This window comes from Alligator sinensis, unplaced genomic scaffold (assembly GCF_000455745.1).
Source record: "Alligator sinensis unplaced genomic scaffold, ASM45574v1 scaffold322_1, whole genome shotgun sequence".
NCBI classification, from domain to species: Eukaryota; Metazoa; Chordata; order Crocodylia; family Alligatoridae; genus Alligator; species Alligator sinensis.
The window spans coordinates 709,686-729,339 of record NW_005842154.1 but is presented as its reverse complement, the minus strand read 5'-3'; the positions used below and the strand labels follow the sequence as shown (position 1 = coordinate 729,339).

Sequence of the window (19,654 nt, the reverse complement as noted above, 5' to 3'; positions counted from 1 at the left end):
CTGGTCATTCTGTCTTTGTTCTTGGGTGTTTTTTTGTCTTTCCTTTGAAACATCTACTGTTATCAGTTGTTGGGGGCAGGATACTGAACTACTTGGATCAGAGGCCTTCTGCCCACATGCTTGAGAGACTAAAGACTTGCCATCAGCTGAACCTTGCTCTGGGGTTTCAGAATGAATTAAGACTAAAACTATCAATATTTTAAGCCTTTCCTACAGTTTATCAGTAAAATTGTTTCTTACATGCTGCATTAATATGTTGTTGTGTGAGGAAAATGCACCTGGGAAGCTTAAACTACTTTTTTTTAATCGTGCAAATAGCATTTTTGTCAATTGAATTTAGGCTGAGCTCCAAGCCAAGGTAATGGACTAGTATCTGTTATGATATCAGGTTTCCATTAGTTTATTCAGCATACAATTAAAATGTTCAAAATGTTAAGCCATAAGGTAAAAACATCAATAAGTGTCACTGACACGATTCAGAAATCTAGAATGCTGACTCCAGCAGTAGCTAACTATTTTACAAAGGCACACAGCATATCAAAGCAGCCAGTCTGTAGCAATCCAATCTGATTCTCTTAACAAAGTTTTTTTTTCCGGTTGTTTTGTTGTTTCTTTTTTTTAGCATCTTATTAAATTTCTGTCCCTAGAGACAAAGCCAGTATCCTATCTCTGACGCAGCATATTTAGCTGGTAAAGTTCCTCCCTGCCCTGTGGAATAGTTAATAAACATTGGAATGGGAAGTCCACATTAACTTGATATTTTTGTGGATGGATGTCACTCCCAGAAAGGACTGAGAGCTTAATATTTTATTGGTAGATGCATTTGTATAGATAATATTTCATTGATAGATGATAGACACATTCTCCAGGGGTGTATGCGTGTGTGGAGGGGTGCTTTAATTAGAGTGGCTCCAAGAGCTGCTCTAATTAAAGCACCCATGGTGTCTCGTGTATCAGCATACCTATACTTCAAAATGGTGGTGGTGGGGGCGCTTTATGTAAAGCTTGTCGAACAAGCTTTAGTTAAGGTGCCCCAGCTGCCATTTTGAGGCATTGGGATGCTGATACACAAGACATGAAGGATGGCTGGAGCACACAAATTAGCATGCTCCAGCAGACTTGATTAATCGTTGAGCCTGCTCTGATGCGCTATAATTACAGTGTGTCAGAGCAGCATCCCAGCATGTCTACAAGCACCCTATGAGGCACTAGAAATCACCAAGGGAGAACATTATTGAAGGACTGCAGGTAGACACATTGATAGAACCCAATTCAGAAATGAGTCTCCTAAGAAGTCGCTGTTAAATTTGCTTGGTCAGGAAAATACTCCTTGTCTTGCAGGCACTCCAGGGCTGCAGCTAAAGTATCTGGTAGATCCTGCTTTCCTGAAGGCTGGAGAACAACGCTGGTTTCTGCGTTACCTAGCTGACCATACCCTACAGATTGACATCTGGGATGGAGACTCTTTGCTGCTCATTGGATCTGCGGCAGTTAGGTTGAAGGTAAGAAACTTTTCTCATAACAAGCCTATATTTACTAAAAATAGCAAAAACTCTCAAAGAATATAAAACAACTGCTGCCTAGAGTGTTAAGAATTTTAAATGGATTTTTGTTGCATGTTTGTACAGAGGACAATGGTGCTGGAGTTTCTGAGCTTTGCAAATAAATATTGCAAATATCAGCCCTGAGGTATGTGGTGGGGAAGATGACTGGATTAAGCTCAGTGAGGGTTTTGGGACTAAGCATTAGTTTCTATGGCACTGAAATTTGATCTAATGATTTTTCAAAGTTGGCAACATCTTAAAAGGGGTGGTGCTGGGAGGTTCCTTCCTCGTGCTCCAGAAAGGTGTTGTAGCGACAGAACTGGAAAGTAAGTGTTCTTCACTGCTTCAGAGGACACAATCATAAGAGGCAGCAGCAGTATATGTTACCCTTGCCCTGCCAGCAGGCTTCATTTGTGTTCGGGTTGCAACACTGCCTGTGCTGCAGGGAAGGCTCAGTCCATGCTATGGATCCACTGACTCCCATACATCCCCACTGGGGCTGCCAGGAAAGCGGAACAAACAGAGCCAAGTGCTAGGAGATGGTTTGTTCAAACATGTTTCACTGGGAAAATGGTCTGAGCACCACTATTTACAGCCCAGAGGGAGTTAGAATTTTTACTCACTGCTAAGCTGTCTGGATTCATATCAGTGGCTGAGAGGTAAAAGCTCCATATCCTGCTGGGTCCCCTAAGGCAGTGGGGGTGGGGATCTGTTGTGGCTACAGATTAGTCACACACCTCCCCAAGTATTATTACTCCCATCCTCTTCCCCTGCCTGATTGACTGCTCTGATTTCTATTCTCTGTTTTGTGCCCTTCCCCAATCTACTGCTTTACTTTCTAATCCGTGTCCTGTGCTGCCTGCCTGATTTACTGCTCTGTTTTCTGCTCCCTGCCCTATTTGCCATTGTGTCCATCAAGGACTGATTTTTATCCTGGGTTCTGAAGCCAAAAATGACCATTCTGATGGTCTAGCCTGACATGTCACTTTACCACAGGACTTCCCCAGAAACAAAACACACCTTATCTGACATGGCTTTCTGGTCCTGGAGAATTCACTGCAACCTTTTTTAATTTGTTCCAATGGCTACCTCACCTCGCTGTTACAGATTTTAAGTCTTTCTTCAGGTCTGAATTTGTCTGACTTCAACTGGACCTGGTAGAACTTTGTCCACTCAGCTGAGTGTTCTCAAATTTCTGTTTCCTATGTCAGGACCATATAAGTACCATGAAGGTACTTGAAGACTATGATCAATCTAGACATGCTTCTCCTCTCTGATAAGCTACCTACTTAGAGCTCCTGTAGGGTTTCACTTAGTTTCTTTAATCATTTTCATGGTTCTTCCCTGAAACCCCTCCAAGTTTTGAGTGGACACTGTGCCAAATAGAGAGGTGATACAGCCTCCCCACTCCTCCTGCCTGTTCCCCCATTTATCTATTCCAAGATCACATTGGTTCTTTCAGCTGTATCCTCAAAGTTCGTGATCATCAGCCCCCAAGCCGTTCTCAGAGTTGCTACTGCCAAGGTTAGAGTTCCCCATGCTGTAAGCACAGCCTACACACTTTGTACTTAGACCAACAACTCTACATTTAGCTATATTGAAATGCCTTCTTTACACTCACCATGGCTCTATCTTCTCCTCTATCTTCTCCCGTATTTCTCTTCCCTCACCCATGTATCACATACAAACTTTAATCAGCAATATTGTATGTTCTCTTGAAGGTAATTGATAAAACTTGTAAAACACGCAGGGCGAAGAACAAATCCCTGCAAAATATCCCTGGAAACATTTTCACCTGATGATCTGTCCCAATTGTACCACTGTGTTCTGAGACCTCTCATAGCTAGCTGGTCTTTAATCTATTTATGATACACAACATTTATTTTGTATTATTCTGGTTCCATAGTCAAGATGCCATGCAGCACCAAGGCCTTACACCTTCCTTACACCTCACAGATATCTAAGTGTGTTACTTCAACACTTTTATCTTTATTAAACAATAGTTTCATGAGATTTATTTTCTATGAATCCATGTTTGTTGGGATTAATGATATTCTTAATTGTTTATCCATCAAATCCTGTATCAGCCTGGTACTGAACTAACCTGACAGGTCTAAAATTATATGCGTCATCCTGATTACCCCATTTAAGCATTGGTATATCATTAACTGTATTCCAGTCCTCTGGAACTTCCAGTGTGTTCCAAGATTTATTGAAAAATCAACATTAAAAGTCCAGAGAGCTTCTCAGGCAGCTTGTTTAAGCTTCTTAAATGCAAGTTTTCTGGATCTGTTGATTTAAAAAAAATAATCTTGCTTTAATAACTGCCCTTTAACATTCTCCTGAGTTACTGTTGGAAAAGACGGTATTTCATCCTTCTTCTCCTGTAATATGTAATATCTGTGTTTTCCCCAAGTATAGAACAGAAACTTTTATGGAACATTCTGAATTTTTACTGAAAAGGCTACCATTTACATATCGTCATGGATAACTACCATGGGAGGATTGCTTTTGTCCCTAATACATTAAAAAAGTGTCTCCCTCTTTGCTTCCTTTAACTGTGCTGACCATTTATTTCTCCTTGTTCTGTTTTGGTTTGCTTATCAATTTTATACATATCCATGCTTGTAAATTATGTTAATTGTTATTAGCTTCCATTTTCCATTCCCACTTCTACTTCTAGCCAGATTGCTTTTTTCAACCAGTCTAGAGCTTTCTTCTCAGTTGTGTCTTTTTGGATATCTAGTAAAATGCTGTTAAAAAAAACTACTAATTATTATTCACAAGTTTGTTTTATTTCTGTCCTCTCCCAACTGATTTGGGTCATTGCAAAAGAATTAAAGAGAAAGAAAAACCTGCAAAACCACCACCTTCTGAATCTCACAGAACCTCAGAGAAGGCTCAGCCTGCCCTAAACAGGGTGTTTTAATTTGTCTATTGCAACCAGCACACCATTACCCCAGGGATAAAAGCTATGAGCTCTGAACTGCGATTAACTTTTGAGACACAAGAGCTAAAAAAGAGCCTCAGGTATGCTGGAAAAGAAAACTAACAGGAAACTTTGGATAGAGCATTTATTTGAAGAAAACCTGTCAAAGAATTGCACAGACAGATAAAATCATTTGCCAAGTAGAAAGAATGGTCTATCATGGGCAGGACCCACAGAATGTATACTTTTTTGGCTTCAGGGTGGGTTTCTTTCATCTCACAGCACCTGCTCCGCCAGGGTCGGACAGCAGTTCAAGTGCATCATGAGTTGGAGGTCATTTCGACTGAATATGAGCAGGACACCACAGTGATGAGCGGGGACGTTCTCCGGCATGGCTCAGTGAAGCCCATTGGAGTCCATGCTGTGGTGAAAGGTCGACTTCATCTGTGCTTGGCTAATGTTGGTAAGAATGAACCTCAGGTATTCTGGCTGATTCATGGCCTTTACAGGTGACATGGTTTTCCTTAGAGAAAGAACATGACGTAAGATTTATCTTCTGTTCTTCAGAATTCTTGCTGCACACAACGCTTGTGGTAACCTCCCTTGCTGTACTGCAGTCCTATCATCAATCTCTATCCTCTATGTTGTATCTCAGGAGCTTGATGCATCATCCCTCCCTCTCTTTAGTGTAATTATCATCTCCCAAAACAGAGATATTTTTACCCTCAGTGGAATGCAGCAACACCTAGTGCTTGCACAGCACTTTTCACCTACAGACCTCAAATCACTGTGTACATGGCAGGAAGCTACCTTATTCCCATTGTACAGATTGGGCCGCTGAGGGGCTGAACGTGCAGAGGTGCAGAGAGGGCCTTACCAGGACTTGCAAGTCTCCAGCACCTCTGAGGAATCAGCTACCATGGCTGAATCTGTAGTGACTCCCTGCTGAGCCTGTACTGCCATCAGGAAACAAGCCCTGCCTGTTTTGACTCGGGAGAGCCTCAGAGCAGTGTGGGGGCTGTCTATGCTGCCTCTTTGCAGGACTTGGGAACCACACCGTAAGAGCAAGGGGGTGGGTCTGTTTCTCAGTGCTGGTCCTAGGCTCAGCTGGGAGATATTCTGGATGTGGCCTAAGTGCTGATAGGTCAGTAGCAGAGCTCAGAATGCAGCAAGTTTCCCAGTGCTTCAGTTGCTGGACACTGTGACCCACATGGAAATATGTTAATACAAACACTGCTGAAAGTTGAAACTGGATGCAAGTGGCTGAAAGAAATTTTGTGCCCAGGCTTCCAGGCCTGAGCCTGAACTCCTGAGGAGCTCATAAGTACATACTCTGCAGAGCTATTGGGGATACACTGGTAACCAGATGTCTATTCAACCAAGCATCGGCATTCTGGGTTACATTTTGTTTATTCACAGCTCCTGTGTCCCAGCTTGTGAACAGCTCAGCAGTGGCATAAATAGTTTGCCTAATTTCAGCTTCTGTAAAGGCCCCTGGACTTTGTTAAATATTTTTAATTCCTCAAAGCAGTTGTCTCAGAGTCAGAACAAATTGTTTCCTGCTCCTTTCTTGGGACACATGCTGTGAGTACAAAGGAATTCCTAGTACAATGGTACTGTGAGTCCTATACTTAAAATGCAAGTGTAAATCTGCCATAACTTTTTCTTACACTTGCAGAATGCTTTTATACTGGCAAAGTCCAAAATACATTGCCACAGGAGCAGTGTATTTGGGCCAGAAGGCTCTCGTGCAGCTGGGGAAGGAAAATCCCTTTTGTGACCCAGCTGAGCTCTGGACTGGAGCTGCTGAGAGAATTTGCAGTTTCTTGAAGAAGAATCAACGTGGTATTATCATATTATCCAATGCACACTCTCCGCCTATAGCCAGTAATAACACCAGGCTGCAGAAAGAGGAGGAAACACAGCTCATTAATTCTGTTTTGAATTCTTTCTGCCTGCTTGTTTACAAATGTACAATCTAAGGCAGCTTTGAAGCAGACAATATGGAAACAGTGACACTCAATTAGGTGCTAGTAGAATAACTTGGAGACATGGGAGAAACAGACAAGAAGCACAAAGCTGTACCTATAAGACAACCAAACTTGTAAGAACATTATGCTTCCTAGAATGGATTGGGTACTTTTTTGTATTTAATTCACCAGCCTCTAAATGTACAGTGACTCCAGGTTTTAGACCCTTATCTTCAGAAGAAAGATTAACTCCATTATAAGATATCTTAAATCATCATTTTCATACTTTGCCTGCAAGAGGGTGATAAGCTGCTCAGGAGGAGAGCCTGAGATTCACAAAACCAGAGAGGAGTTTAACTCAAACCCAGCAAGGGAAACTGATTAACAAAGGACAAATCCAAAAAAAAAGAAAAAAAAAGGAAAGAAATCCCACCACATCAATAATACAGCTGCTCTTTGATTTTTCAGGGGAGTTTTTTTGGATTTCACAATAACATTAATTTTTTTAAAGTCCTTTCTAAACCCGTACTGAGCAGCAGCACCTTTTCTATAAACTGTATGGCATTTGTGTAGAGAAACAGAATTGGGACCAAACAGAGTAAAATAAAGGCATTGTTAGTCCCAGCCTTTATCTGCTGTGTCCATTTTGCCCCTATTTTGCAGATATTTAAAGGGGAATCAGCATCAGTAATTGCATCTGTTCTGGAAAGGGAGTTCAAAGCAATTCCAGGTATGGCCCCTGTCCCTGAGCTGGTTGCCAGTGTGCAATGACATTTTCCAAGGGTTTTCAAATACTTCTCTCTCCCTTGTGGCTGTGAAAGACGCACATGAACAATAAGGGGGAATGGGTTATGTAGAAGAAGCTGCCACAGTGACTGAATGCCAGCTGCCATCAAGTGCACAGTAAAATAAACAGGGAAAGATGCCCTAAATCTCCTTTAGCTGCAGTAATAGCAGCTGTTACTCTTAATCTTTTCCTTCACAGGTGTGGGGCTTTTGTTTAAAGTGCCTGTGTTTCTTTGACTGGAGCTATCCTGGGTGAAGCATCAGCAGCTCTCAGTAACTGAGCTGCTGACTGTTGTTCACAGAGGAGCATGAGGAGGGATTCATTTTTAATGGCGTCTCTAGACCACAACTCTGTTCTGATAGAAATGGTCTGCAGGCTGTTTTAAATACCAAAGGCTGTTGTCAGGGTGGGACTCATCGAGTAGCCCTTCTCCCCTGAGCATGCAGGCTGAGCAAAATGCATCTGGTTAACAACTCCTAACAGTGCTATGAAACAAGGGTAGGAACCACTACAGATGGAGTGGTGTTTTTAGCATAGAAAGAGACCAGGAAAGAACTGCACTTTCCTTGACTGTAACACTGCCAGAGCTGCAGGGCACAAACTGTGGTGGAGAGCATGACCCTTTTCACTGCACATGTGCCAGGGGATTAAACAGCTTGAAGTATTTCTGCTAAAGCTCTGCTTGCAGGAGCATGCATAAAAAAAGAAGTGTGCAGGACTGCGACAGTGTCCTTGAATGCAAGGCATCTCTCGAGGGTACCTGCATAGTTTTGTAGCGCTGGAACCACTTCCTTGTAGTTCACCCCAAGCTGACAGTGTGGCATGTTCTATGATCCAGGGAGGTGGCCCTACAGACTGTAGTGGCAGGCAGTTTGCACACGGGTGACATCACAACCCAGATGCTAAGGGCTGTGCAGTTTTAGTACCTGGCTGCAGTCTGGGATGTGCCAGAATGATTCCCTGGGCACTCTGGGGGAGCTATTCTTATAAAAGCATGAAGCATATGTTCTCCTCTGTATGCTAGGAATGGCATGGCTTTGACCCCAACCCACCTCTGTGGAGGCTGCCCGCATCCCCAGCTGTGATGTAAATGGGGCAAGTGGAGGAGAGTGTATGTAGGACAATTCTACTGACCCACAGCATCAAGCTCTGAGTGTTTAAATGCCATGTAGATGTATAGTCAAGCATTTCCCATACACTCTGCCTTTATGGAGTGCTTGTCTGAAGGAGAGAGAAGGGATTTATAGGTTAGGTAAATACACAGACAACTTTACAGCTGCACCCCATACAGTTAGGAATTGCTTATAGATGAGCATAAACCCCCACAGCCCAAAGAGGTGCCAACACAGTAAATAGATCAGTGTTCAGACTAGTTTTGTTCCCTTTATATATGAGTGTGGAAGTGGAAGAAAGAGGCACTAAAACAACAAACTTTCCTTGTGTTACAGGCTAATGCCATGAAGAATCTGTGCCTCTTACTGACACTCTTCACCTCCCAGGACTCTTGGCAGTCATTGGTCCTTTACTGGAACCACTGAGAATACATATTAGAAAAGAAAATGTATGACTTCCATATTGCAAAGACCTGTGGTAAAATCCTCATGGTATCTACACTGATTTGATAATGAGAAATGGTCTGACGCTTGTGGAAAAGCCCTAAAAAATGTAGTAGTGATTAAAATAATAGGGCTCTCAGCAGAAGGCATCCCAAAGCCTATCAAATGTCATTGAGAATGAGATCTTGTTGTTGATGCTGATTTTTTTGGTTACACTCTCAGTTCGATAGCAAGAATGTAATCTTCTATAGCAACATCCAAAAAGTTCTGTAGAACAATCATCATTTTCTTTTCAAACATGCAAGCACTATGAGTGACTTGCTCTGGTTCCCATGTTGACTTGTGCACCTTGTGCATTTTGTACAGTGACATCTGCCCAACCTGACTTAAAGAAAGCAAGGCCATATTCTAGGCCTCCCAAATGTGACTTCATGTTACGGTGTGATTATCATTGCTAGTTGTTGAGCAGCTGTGCTTGGTTGGTCCCTAGGGTGTGCCACAGTAAAAACTGCTAATGATAAAGGAATGGGAATCCTTAAACATGAAGACAGAAGCCCACCCTGACCCATCAAGGTATTTTTATTTCATAGTCACAAAGTGCGTGCTATGTTCTATTCCATTGTCAAAGAAAAGAGGGCACAAATGGGTTGCATAGGACACCATGGTGCTTTCCACTGAGATGGAGAAGCACTAATACATGTGTACATATTTAAATATCCAAACTTCATGACTCAGGTGGGGATGCTAGATCAATATGTGCAACTTTCCTGTCACACACATTGCTTTGCACCAAGCTGGGAAGAGCCCCCCCTGTGTCCAGTCACGTGGGTAAGTACAGATGCATTCTTTATCAGCATTGCTTGGAGACTCATAGATGTGGTCTGTATGCTTGTTTGTTCTGGCTCTGTGAGAGGGATGAGCCTGAAGTTCCTAGACAGAATGACTGTTCTTATTCTACAGGCAGAGACTGGGTTAAGCTGGGGCCAGAAGGGCTGTACAAACTCAGCTCATGAGGCCAAATTCTTGAGTTCAGTGGAGTTGTGTCCACTGGCGGCAGCAGCACTTAGCAGGCCCCTCTTTCACAAGCTCTGCTTGTGCTGCAGGTCACCTGTGTGAGCAGAGACTGAAGCAACTGAACTCTTTGCCACCACCCCGTTCTCGCATCGTCTCTTCACATGATGGAACCAGTGGCTTTCACGGAGGCAGCTTGTTCTCCTTCAGCGCTTGTGGGGGTAAGTCCTGATGGCTCCTCGCTTGCTTTATCCCTTCACTACTTTCTGTCCCACATGCTGAAAGAAATGTAGAAGGAAGTGGCTGACTGCTACACAATAGTATGTGCTTGTTCCATGAACACAAGTTTTGGCTGTCCCCCAAAATATCATGCTACAGACATACTTCACAGCAGCATGAAGTGCTCTGTCTTCTACTGAATTACTACATTATGCCTCCAAACTATTCTAACCCTGAAGCTGCAACCTGTTTAAATTCCTGGGTGGCAAATTCTCAGAGACTGATGTGTGTTGAAGCAAGGCTGAAAAAAGTATACAGAGGCTGAACTATGATCAGATTCCACACCTTTTGTCTCATCACCTGCTATTAAATGGCACTTGCACCAGCCTTTTGTGCGCTGTGTGCCATGGGGTCTGTATCAGGAAAGCTTTAACTACAAAGATACTGACACATCATGTCTGACTTGGACAAAATAAGAGGACCCTCTGCCATTGCCTTCATGCTAGCTGTTGGCAGGAGTGTACTTGCATGAGCTTCTGTCAGCTGGGTTGGTGATTCACAGGCCATGCTCTCTCACCTCATTCATCACAGTACTGCACTTGGCTTTGTGGAAATCAAGCGTTATTCTCCAGGCATGAACAGCTCAGATCCTGTGAATGGAATCTGCTTTCCTCTTAATCCATAGTTGCTGAGAATGATGACAAGAGTGGAGAGATGGTAGATGATTTTCCACTAACAGTGGTTTACAATCCTCCACATAGGTAACAGCGACAGCCCAGCTATTTATGGCTTGGAAGGCTCAACTTGTAAATTACAGTGCTTCATAATTTTAACTGCTCATTGAAGTCTCATGACCCGCTCAAACATGTGTCTGGGGAGAGAGTATGATGAGCAGATGCAATCACTACCTGTGTAGAGTGGACATCCTTTCCTCCTGCTAGGATCAGATGAGTGCATTGTACCTTCCACCCAGCCCTGGCTTGAGGAATGCTCAGTGCCTAGGAGGGTGCCAGTTAAGGTCTTTTAAATAATTAGAGCCTGCATCTCATTTACATGCATTGGTTTGGCAATGTCAAGAGGTCAGCATCTAATGTAAATGAAAATCAGGCTAAGGGAGATATAAAGTAACCTCTTATTATTCTGTTGTTCACTTAACAGCATGCTTCACCACAAGCCTACTTCTCTGTTTATATACACAAGTGTGTGCATGCATACACAGCCTGTATCCCATTTTTAGTTCCCTAGAGTTCTACACTGCAGTTATACAGTTGCTAGTAGGTGTATATTTTCAAGAAGAGGAGTTGAAATATTTAATCAACTAAAGTGCCAGTTCCTAAAGGACAGCCTCGTGTGCATGTGAGATGAAACACAAACAGAATTCCCAAAGCTATGGGAAGTATTATTAGGCATCTATGCATGTCTTAAATGGATTCTCTTATGAGCAGTGATGAGGAAGGTTGACTTGCAGTGCCCCATGTGTAACCTAATACAAGTTATTCAGCCAATGGCTGTATTCTGGGAGTAAAAGGAAGTTGTGGACAGGCTGAGAATAGCCAGCAAGTTAGTGAAATCATTTGATACTGTTTTTCACAAAGTGTTAAAAAAGAAGCCCATGATGTGTGGAGAATAAAAATAATTGGATTTCAGGCCAGAAGAGATCTTCTGTAGAGCATGGGAATTCTTGCCTCAGATTGGCTTTTCTTGCCCCTGCTATTTGAATAAGAGCACATCTCAATGCTACAACATGAGGCCATGGCATGTCAGAGTAGAGACATGGTGCTTACATGAGCACCTGTGTCTGCTTACCTGTAATGTGTAAATCCAACCCTGGAAGGCTCAGGTTGGAGAAAAGGCCAAGTTTTGGAGTCAGTCAACTTCCCTGACCTGGCAATTCCCCAAGTATGTGCTCATGAGGCTTCCACTTCCTATCTTTGGGAGGTCAGGAATCCTGGTGAATAGTTTCCCTGACAGCATATTGTCTTTGAGTTTAGCAGGAGTTGGAAAGCACAGAGCCTGGGCAATTAGTTGGATGCCTCTGGGCCAGGTGTACCCAAATGCCAAATATTGCGCTGTGTATGCTGGCCTCACATGCTGGTACAGCTTGGAAGAAGGCATCTTCCATGGAAGAGTGTTGATAACAACTATCAACTATCCATAGCTTGTGGTCTGAGAGGGAGCTTTCTTGCCAGGCATTCTCCTTTCCCATTATATTTTAAACATGACCTATGTAGTTAAGCATTCTAGACACTTAACCTATTGCTAAAATATGAGCGTTTGGGCTTAAGCTGTCTGAGCCAATTTCCTATGTCTGGGAAGCAGTTAGATGGATTTAAAATTAAATTGGGCCTGGGTAACCTGCAAATAGAACTTGTTTACCAATTTTTTAAGAAAATGTAATGCAGTGAGACGCAAACAACCATCGTGCAGGCTTGCACGTCATGTAGAGAGTTTAATCCCATGCATCAGATGCTTAGTAGTGGAGTGAATTTCATATATTAAATATGGGGCTGGCATTTCAATCGTGAGCAATTCCAGTGGCAGTTTTGTTGAGGAAAAAACAGGGAGAAAGGACTAGAAAAGAGTAGTAAAACACATTCTAATGAAAACAGGTGTGTTTCGTATGTTGCTGGAAATGGAAGGTTTTGCTTAAGAAGAGGGGCATATCATTAATTTCCACTTGGAGGTTTGTGTTTATCTGTGCAATTCGCAGGACATTAGGATGTACTTATAATCCCATAATATTCAGATCCCTATTATTTATTCCATGTTTAATTTAGGCTTCGTATTTATGTTACCATAACTCAGAGGACCTTTACCAGAACTTTGCTCATTGACGGTATCCAGCAATAGGCAAAGGAGAATGAATGTACTGTGATGCCCCACTTGGTTTTCTTTCTTGTTTACATGTGGCCTGATGGCAAGGAATCAGGTGAAATGTGATTTGCCTGCTCTCTGTGAAAAGCTTTAGAAACTGTGTAATATACAGAGCCAGCCTGGGGCTTTTGGCTTCCTGTACAGATTTCAGTCCTGATTACTCGAAGAGGGACTTTTAGTGTCAGTTCCAACTACTCTGAAGGCTCTTACTGGAACAAAATACAGCTCACATATTGCAAGCCAAGGTGGACCGTTATGACCATCCACTCTGACCTGCATAGCACAGGCCGTAGGACTTCCCCAGGTTTTTCATAGATTCATAGATGTTAGGGTCAGAAGGGACCTTAATAGATCATCGAGTCCGACCCCCTGCATAGGGGGGTTCAGATGACCCCAGCCAGATACCTATCTAACCTCCTCTTGAAGACCCCCAGGGTAGGGGTGAGCACCACCTCCCTTGGGAGTCCATTCCAGATTTTGGCCACTCTAACTGTGAAGAAGTTCTTCCTAATGTCCAGTCTAAATCTGCTCTCTGCTAGCTTATGGCCATTATTTCTTGCAACTCCCAGGGGCGCCTTGGCAAGTAGAGCCTCACCAATTCCCTTCTGCGCCCCCATGATGAGTTTATAGGCAGCCACAAGATCTCCTCTCAGCCTTCTCTTGCGGAGGCTGAAGAGGTCCAGGTGCCCCAGTCTCTCCTCGTAGGGCTTGGCCTGCAAGACCTTAACCATACGAGTGGCCCTTCTCTGGACCCTCTCCAGGTTATCCACATCCCTCTTAAAGTGCGGCGCCCAAAACTGGACATGGTATTCCAACTGCGGTCTGACCAGTGCCTGATAGAGGGGAAGTATCACCTCCTTGGTTCTGTTTGTCATGCATCTGCTGATGCATGATAAAGTGCAGTTAGCTTTGCTGATGACTTCGTCACACTGACGGCTCATGTTCATCTTGGAGTCCACTAGGACTCCGAGATCCCTTTCCACTTCCGTGCTGCTGAGCAGGTCATTTCCTAGGCAGTAGGTTAATCCTGAGCTGAACAAGAGGATGCCTGTTAGAAGAAAAACACCCAAATTGTGATTATAAAATTGCCAGTGATGGTGGATCCCTGTTGTAAACCATTCCACTGTTACAAGTTTGTACCTTATTTCTTGTCTGGCTTCAGCTTCAAGTCTTTGAAGCTTGCTGCTTTTTGTTCAGAGGCTGAAGAGCCCTTTTATTCAATTCCTATTTTTGATGTGGATGCTTACAGCTTGTGACCAAGCCAGCCCTTAACCTCCTCTGTGAAAAGCTGAACAGACTGAGCTCCTGGGGTCTCTTGCTGTCAGGCCTGTATCCCAGTTTTCTAATCATTTGGGTGATTCTTCTCTCAATGCTTCCCATTTGGCCAAGGATTTAGCTTTGTTTCAGCCATCACTATTAACCAGACTTAGTCAGCTGTCCTTCAGAATCCCTCTTTCATGGGAATGCCTTCACTCAGCTTGCTGGTATAGAACCCTTACTTGCCTCAATGTATTCCCCTCAGTGCTTCCCCTCATTCTGTCTTCTGCCTCCAGGTCAATGATTCACTCAATCTCTCTGACCAAAGTCCTCCTTACCTTTTCACTTAGCTAAGAATGTCTCCCAGGCACAGAAGCTGGCAGATGTGGACAGTGAGCTGGCTGCCATGCTATTCAGTCGCCTGCGTGAGGTCAGCATTGCCTTCCAACATACCACCCGTGAGGCCAGTGCCATACGCAGGCGGAAGTTGGAGAGGATGGTGCTGGTGAGACAGCTCGAATCCCAGGAGGACCTCAGCAGGAGACAAGCAGCCCTCATGGTGAGGAGAGAGCAAGGTGCACTGTCATAATACCTTTGTGGCCAGAGGGAAAGTCACAGCTGGGCTTTGCAAAACACCTTGGTGCTTTCCCGTGTTTGGGTTGGAGGGAGGGAGGGAATGCTGCTGGAAAAACGGAAGATAGGAACTCTGCCAAGTGCACTGTTCACAGGTGTCTCTCTTAAAAGGGTCAGCATGAACAGCGCATTCAGCACTCCAGGGACCTGCAAATTATTGATGCCTACCGGGAGCGCATCAAGGCCGAGAGCATCTCCAACATGCTGAATCAGGCCATCACCACCAAATACGTGCTCTATGCTACCCTGGGGACAGCAGAGTTCTTTGAGTTTGCACTGAAAAACCCATACAGCGTCCAACATACAGTAACGATTGAGATTGACCACCCGGAGCTCAGGTAGGGACCAGAGGCCTGCTTCTTCTTCAGGGTAGCCTGCCTGAACTTTACATAAGTACCTCTTAGCTCTGTGCTAGCACTAGGATTTTGAAGATGGGAGGAGCCTGCAAGGGAGCTCAGTGCTTACTTATTTAGAGCTCAGGCTCTCTCAGCACAGGGAGATCTGTCTTTAATGAATGTTCCATGATACATCAATAACCCGCTTCCCTCTCCAGAGACCCATTCACTTTTGTTCTCCCCTGACCTGCCCCTACTACTCTTACAACTATCCAACTGGAAAAGAACTCCCAAGCTATTAGCTGAGAAAGCAAAGAACCAAGGGATTTTCACACTTCCTTATTCTGACTGTTCTGCTTATAGCAGTGGCCAGGACCCACTGACTTAGAGAAGTAGAGACCATCCTGAATTGTGGTCTCCCATTGTGTAGCGTGTGTTTGTGTGCTTTGGGGTAGCAGTGCATGTGTGTTGGAGTAGCAAGGAGTTCTGCATTTTCCAAGCCCAAAGATTTACTTGGATGATGAAGTTCTGCTTCAGTCCCTTGCTTCTTCATCTGCTCAGGCCTTTCGGTTGCAGTCTCCTCCTTTGCCTCACTGTATATCACAGTCCAGGCATGGCTTTCAGGCTCCTGTTAGATGGGGCCGAGGGACACCAGCTCCTGAACAGCTGTGTCCTCAAAGCAGCTTTGCCTGTAATTGTCTTCCAGCGTTATTGTGGACACGAGGGAATGGAGACATTTCAAAGAGCTGACCAAAACTGTCACACCAATAGAAGAAGACATGTTCCATCTTCATGATAACGTCAGGCCTCAGGTCTATCTGCGCCCCAAGGAGACTGTTCACATTCCGTTTAAATACCAGACCTTCTTGATAGATCCTGTTGTCATGATGCAGGTACATCATCTGCTGTATTATCCCACAGTTAAAATAATGAAGAAAGAGGATGTTTTGCTGAGCCTTTATGCAGAGTTAAACCTCATGCCAGCTGTATAAACTTCACTGCTGGTTTTATAACTGAGGCTATTTCTAGTACGTGGTGGGTGGCATGTCACAGAGCTTCACATCAGCTGCTCATTACTCTGTTTTCTAAGCTATTTCCATTTTTCTAGTCCTGCCTGATATTACACCACGTAATTTAACAGAAAGTTGACTTTGCTTATGAGTGAGTGATGTCAGGCAGGCCCTAAAAATATCCGGTCTCAATTTCGGAGCAGCATTATTGGCATATCTTTGGGAGAAGTTAGAAATATCACAGCAACATGCTGTCCTATGATATGTCCTCTTCTGGCCCCAGCCAAAGCCAGGAAACAAAGAAAATAAAATGGAGGAGTAGAAAGGTTGAGTCAATTCTTACTTTTTCCAAACCAGTTGTCCATCTGTTGTGGGTGTATGATAGCAAATGAATTTGGTATTTGTGAAGGCCATACTGAAAAATTTAATTTTCTTCCTAACCTACCAAGAAAGAGAGGGCTTGAATTTTAATGTCACTTTCCTGCTAGAATTAACCCTTCTACCTTTGCAACTGGCTTGCTTCCATCTGTGCCCCTCCGTTCTTGGTATGTTAAGATTTAGGGCCAAACTTATCCTTGATACACCGCCATGATGTCTGACCGCCTTAGCCTGTTCTCTGAGAAGCATAAAACTGGCTTTTGAAAAGAAGATTGAATCAAATTGTTCTCTTTCATACCCCTTTTAGTTCAGTACCATAGAATAAATGAGTGGGTGAAGCAAAGCTGCTGGGAGCTTGTAGAATTTGAGAGTGGTGGGCTGGAGGTACAAGCCAGCTTTGTAATTCTGAATTGCTCCATCAGTTCTCCTCCCGTGGGCTGCTGTTGCTAATGATCTGCCTCCCAGTCTCTTGATGCCATCTGCAACATACTGCACAAGGTTGTTTTTTTTAAATCATAAATTTTACTGAGATTTTAGCAAAACCAACAATGATGGAAAAAATGAAGTATTAAAACAACTCTCACAATCTTAGCGGCCCTGAAAAGTGTCTTGACAATGGCAACAGCTTTGTACTGTGCAGTGTTGTAGAATTAACATGTGCATGGAGAGGCTCTCTAAAACAAAATGTGGTGTTTTACAAGGCAAAAGCTGTGCTTTTGGGTCAGGCTGGTAGAGGGCTGCATTCCAAAATTCTGTATTTCCCACCCGCACAGAACATTCTCAGATCCATGTATATACACAATGTTGTATCACAGGCAGAGAGAGAAATCAAGGGGAGAGTGCTTCCTCTAACAGCTCCCTGAGATATTTTCTTGGACACTGTAGGCTTAGTTCAATACAGCGATGAAGATTCCAGAGAAAGCATTCGTAACATGATGCACTGCTTCTTGCCACGATAGCTGCCTCTGTATTTATTAACAGGGTCCTCCTGAAGTGAAATTCAGTAAAGACACAGATGCTACAACACCCTGGACATCCAATGCTATGCTGACAAAACACATCAAGGTCAGTGAGAGGTTAAGAGAGGAGCTTGCACTTGAAGTTTAGAGCTTGTTAAAATTGCAATAAAACTGGATCAAGAATTGAACCTACATATATTTAAGTTCTTTAACCAGCCCATTTCTGATACAGATGGGTTTTGTTATTGGAAAATGCCTGCTATTGTAGTCAGAGTAGAATAATATGCCTTTGGGTGAAGTTGCATGTTACACTTGCATCATACTAAAGGCACTTAAAATGCGAGCATCCATGCATTAAAGCTCGTGAACTCATGCTAAATGCTCTCTGAGCATCTCAAAGTTATGTTACTTCAGTTGAGGGTTAACTCTGGGCAGTCCTACCTAGCTAATGTTAGCGTAACTTCATTCTACTTCAGGGAGAGAAAATGAACACTTTGTAGTCCTCTAGCAACCCAGGATGCACTGCTGTCATCCCCCTCTCCCCCAAACCTAGAGCAGGAATAGAGCCCAGGTGTCCTGGCTCCTAGCTATATCCCTTCTCATCAAGCCTCTAGTGACAAATCAGATCTGTGTAGGCAAAAAACTGTATTAACTTTTAATGTGCAACTGCTCACAGCACATTGTAACTTTTAATGCCATTTAACATTCCACAGATTTAGTATGGACTAAGTAAAATGTGTAACTTCACTCTTTAAGTACTTTGCAAGCACTCTGCTTGTGCTTCCTGTGTTCTGTGTTGTAAAAGCCACCAGAAGCCAGTGAAAATAGTAGTATATGTGTGTGTTTAACTACGCTTTGTACATGTGCATCCATTTTATAAATACAGCTATTAGGGACCCAACCGTACTCATGTGGTTTCTTATGCTATTTTTTATTACATAAAAGGGGAAAAGAGAAGATCTATATAGCTATAGCCAGCTCAGTTATATAAAAGGGTTTTGTTTGCAAACATAAGTTGACATCCACATTATCATCTTGTTCTTGTCTCTATTTAATTGCTTTCAACCCCTCTACCAATTGCTGAGTTAAAACCTTTCCTCTGACATTCCCTGCTTTCCCATGCCAATAATTCTTTTAGGAGGTTTAGATCACATACTCGGCTAAATGGAAGTCTCTTAATAGCCCCCGTGGTATTAAGGAGCCACTATTGTAAAAATACAAACAGACTGGGGAAGGATTTTTTACTTATTATTGATCAGAACAAGAGGTTGTTCTTTTCTAGCAGTTGTCAATTAAATGCTTCCCCCTACCCCCCAGCCACTTCTTTGTTTCCTCCTAAGCTAATTCCCTTTGTTCTGGCAATATTTTGGACAGGTCTCCTTCACGGTGAATGGTGGAAAGCCCCTCACAATTCTCAGTGTGACAGTGGAGCCACAGCCCCATGTGGTGGATCATACCTTCCGCTTCTATCATCCGGAGATGACATTCTTCAAGAAGTCCCTCCGGCTCCCACCTTGGCACACCATTCCAGGTGATGAATACATGCACTGGGCTGAAAGTGCTCTTCTGCTTGCCTTCCTTTTCAAGACCACAAGCTTTAGTTACCACTCATGCTCAGGGCTGGTGCAAGGATTTTTGCTGCCCTGGGCAAACAAAATTTTACCTCCCTCTCTTTTCATTCCAGGAGGAGCTGAGATCAGGTATCTCCTTAAACAGCAGCACAGCCAGCTCTGTGGGACATGTTGTTGCAGCGGCTGCATCCCTGGAGCCTCAGGAGCTGGGCGTGGCCCTTGTGTCACTGCAGTCTATCTTGCCTTAGCCCCAGTGGTGGCAGTAGCAGTGCCCCCTGGGAACCCACGCAGAGTTCTCCATGTGCTGGTGGCAGCACACAAACGTGCCCCCTGCTCTGGCACGGTACTGAATGGTTGGGCCATGGCATTTCCTAGGTTGATGCAGAGTTTCCTGTCCCTCTTCATGCTGCCCCTGTTTGGCACCTTCCTGTGCTACAACCTGATCTGCTGCAGCAGCGATACCATGCAAAGCCTGAGTACAAGGGGCATGCACACACTGCCTACCCAACTCATAATGCTGTTTTTGCTGTCCACTACAATTTAGTGCACTAGGCAGCCACCTGCCCTGCCTGTATGATTACACCAACCCTCCTTATCCTGGATTCATGCTTCCCTGAAAGC

The 19,654-nt window shown here is 43.8% G+C and overlaps 1 protein-coding gene across 5 annotated transcripts in view; it reads left to right on the top strand.

Annotated features, from left to right (window-relative positions):
* NPHP4 (nephrocystin 4) overlaps positions 1 to 19,654 on the top strand; it is a 104,555-nt gene that overhangs the window by 72,695 nt on the left and 12,206 nt on the right. For all 5 annotated transcript variants that reach the window (XM_025206412.1, XM_025206411.1, XM_025206413.1 and 2 more), the window contains 8 exons: positions 1,342 to 1,502; positions 4,756 to 4,936; positions 9,890 to 10,018; positions 14,498 to 14,706; positions 14,892 to 15,118; positions 15,822 to 16,008; positions 17,485 to 17,568; positions 18,837 to 18,993. In XM_025206412.1, the coding sequence (XP_025062197.1) occupies positions 1,342 to 1,502; positions 4,756 to 4,936; positions 9,890 to 10,018; positions 14,498 to 14,706; positions 14,892 to 15,118; positions 15,822 to 16,008; positions 17,485 to 17,568; positions 18,837 to 18,993 (1,335 nt within the window). The remainder of the gene's footprint in view (positions 1 to 1,341; positions 1,503 to 4,755; positions 4,937 to 9,889; positions 10,019 to 14,497; positions 14,707 to 14,891; positions 15,119 to 15,821; positions 16,009 to 17,484; positions 17,569 to 18,836; positions 18,994 to 19,654) is intronic.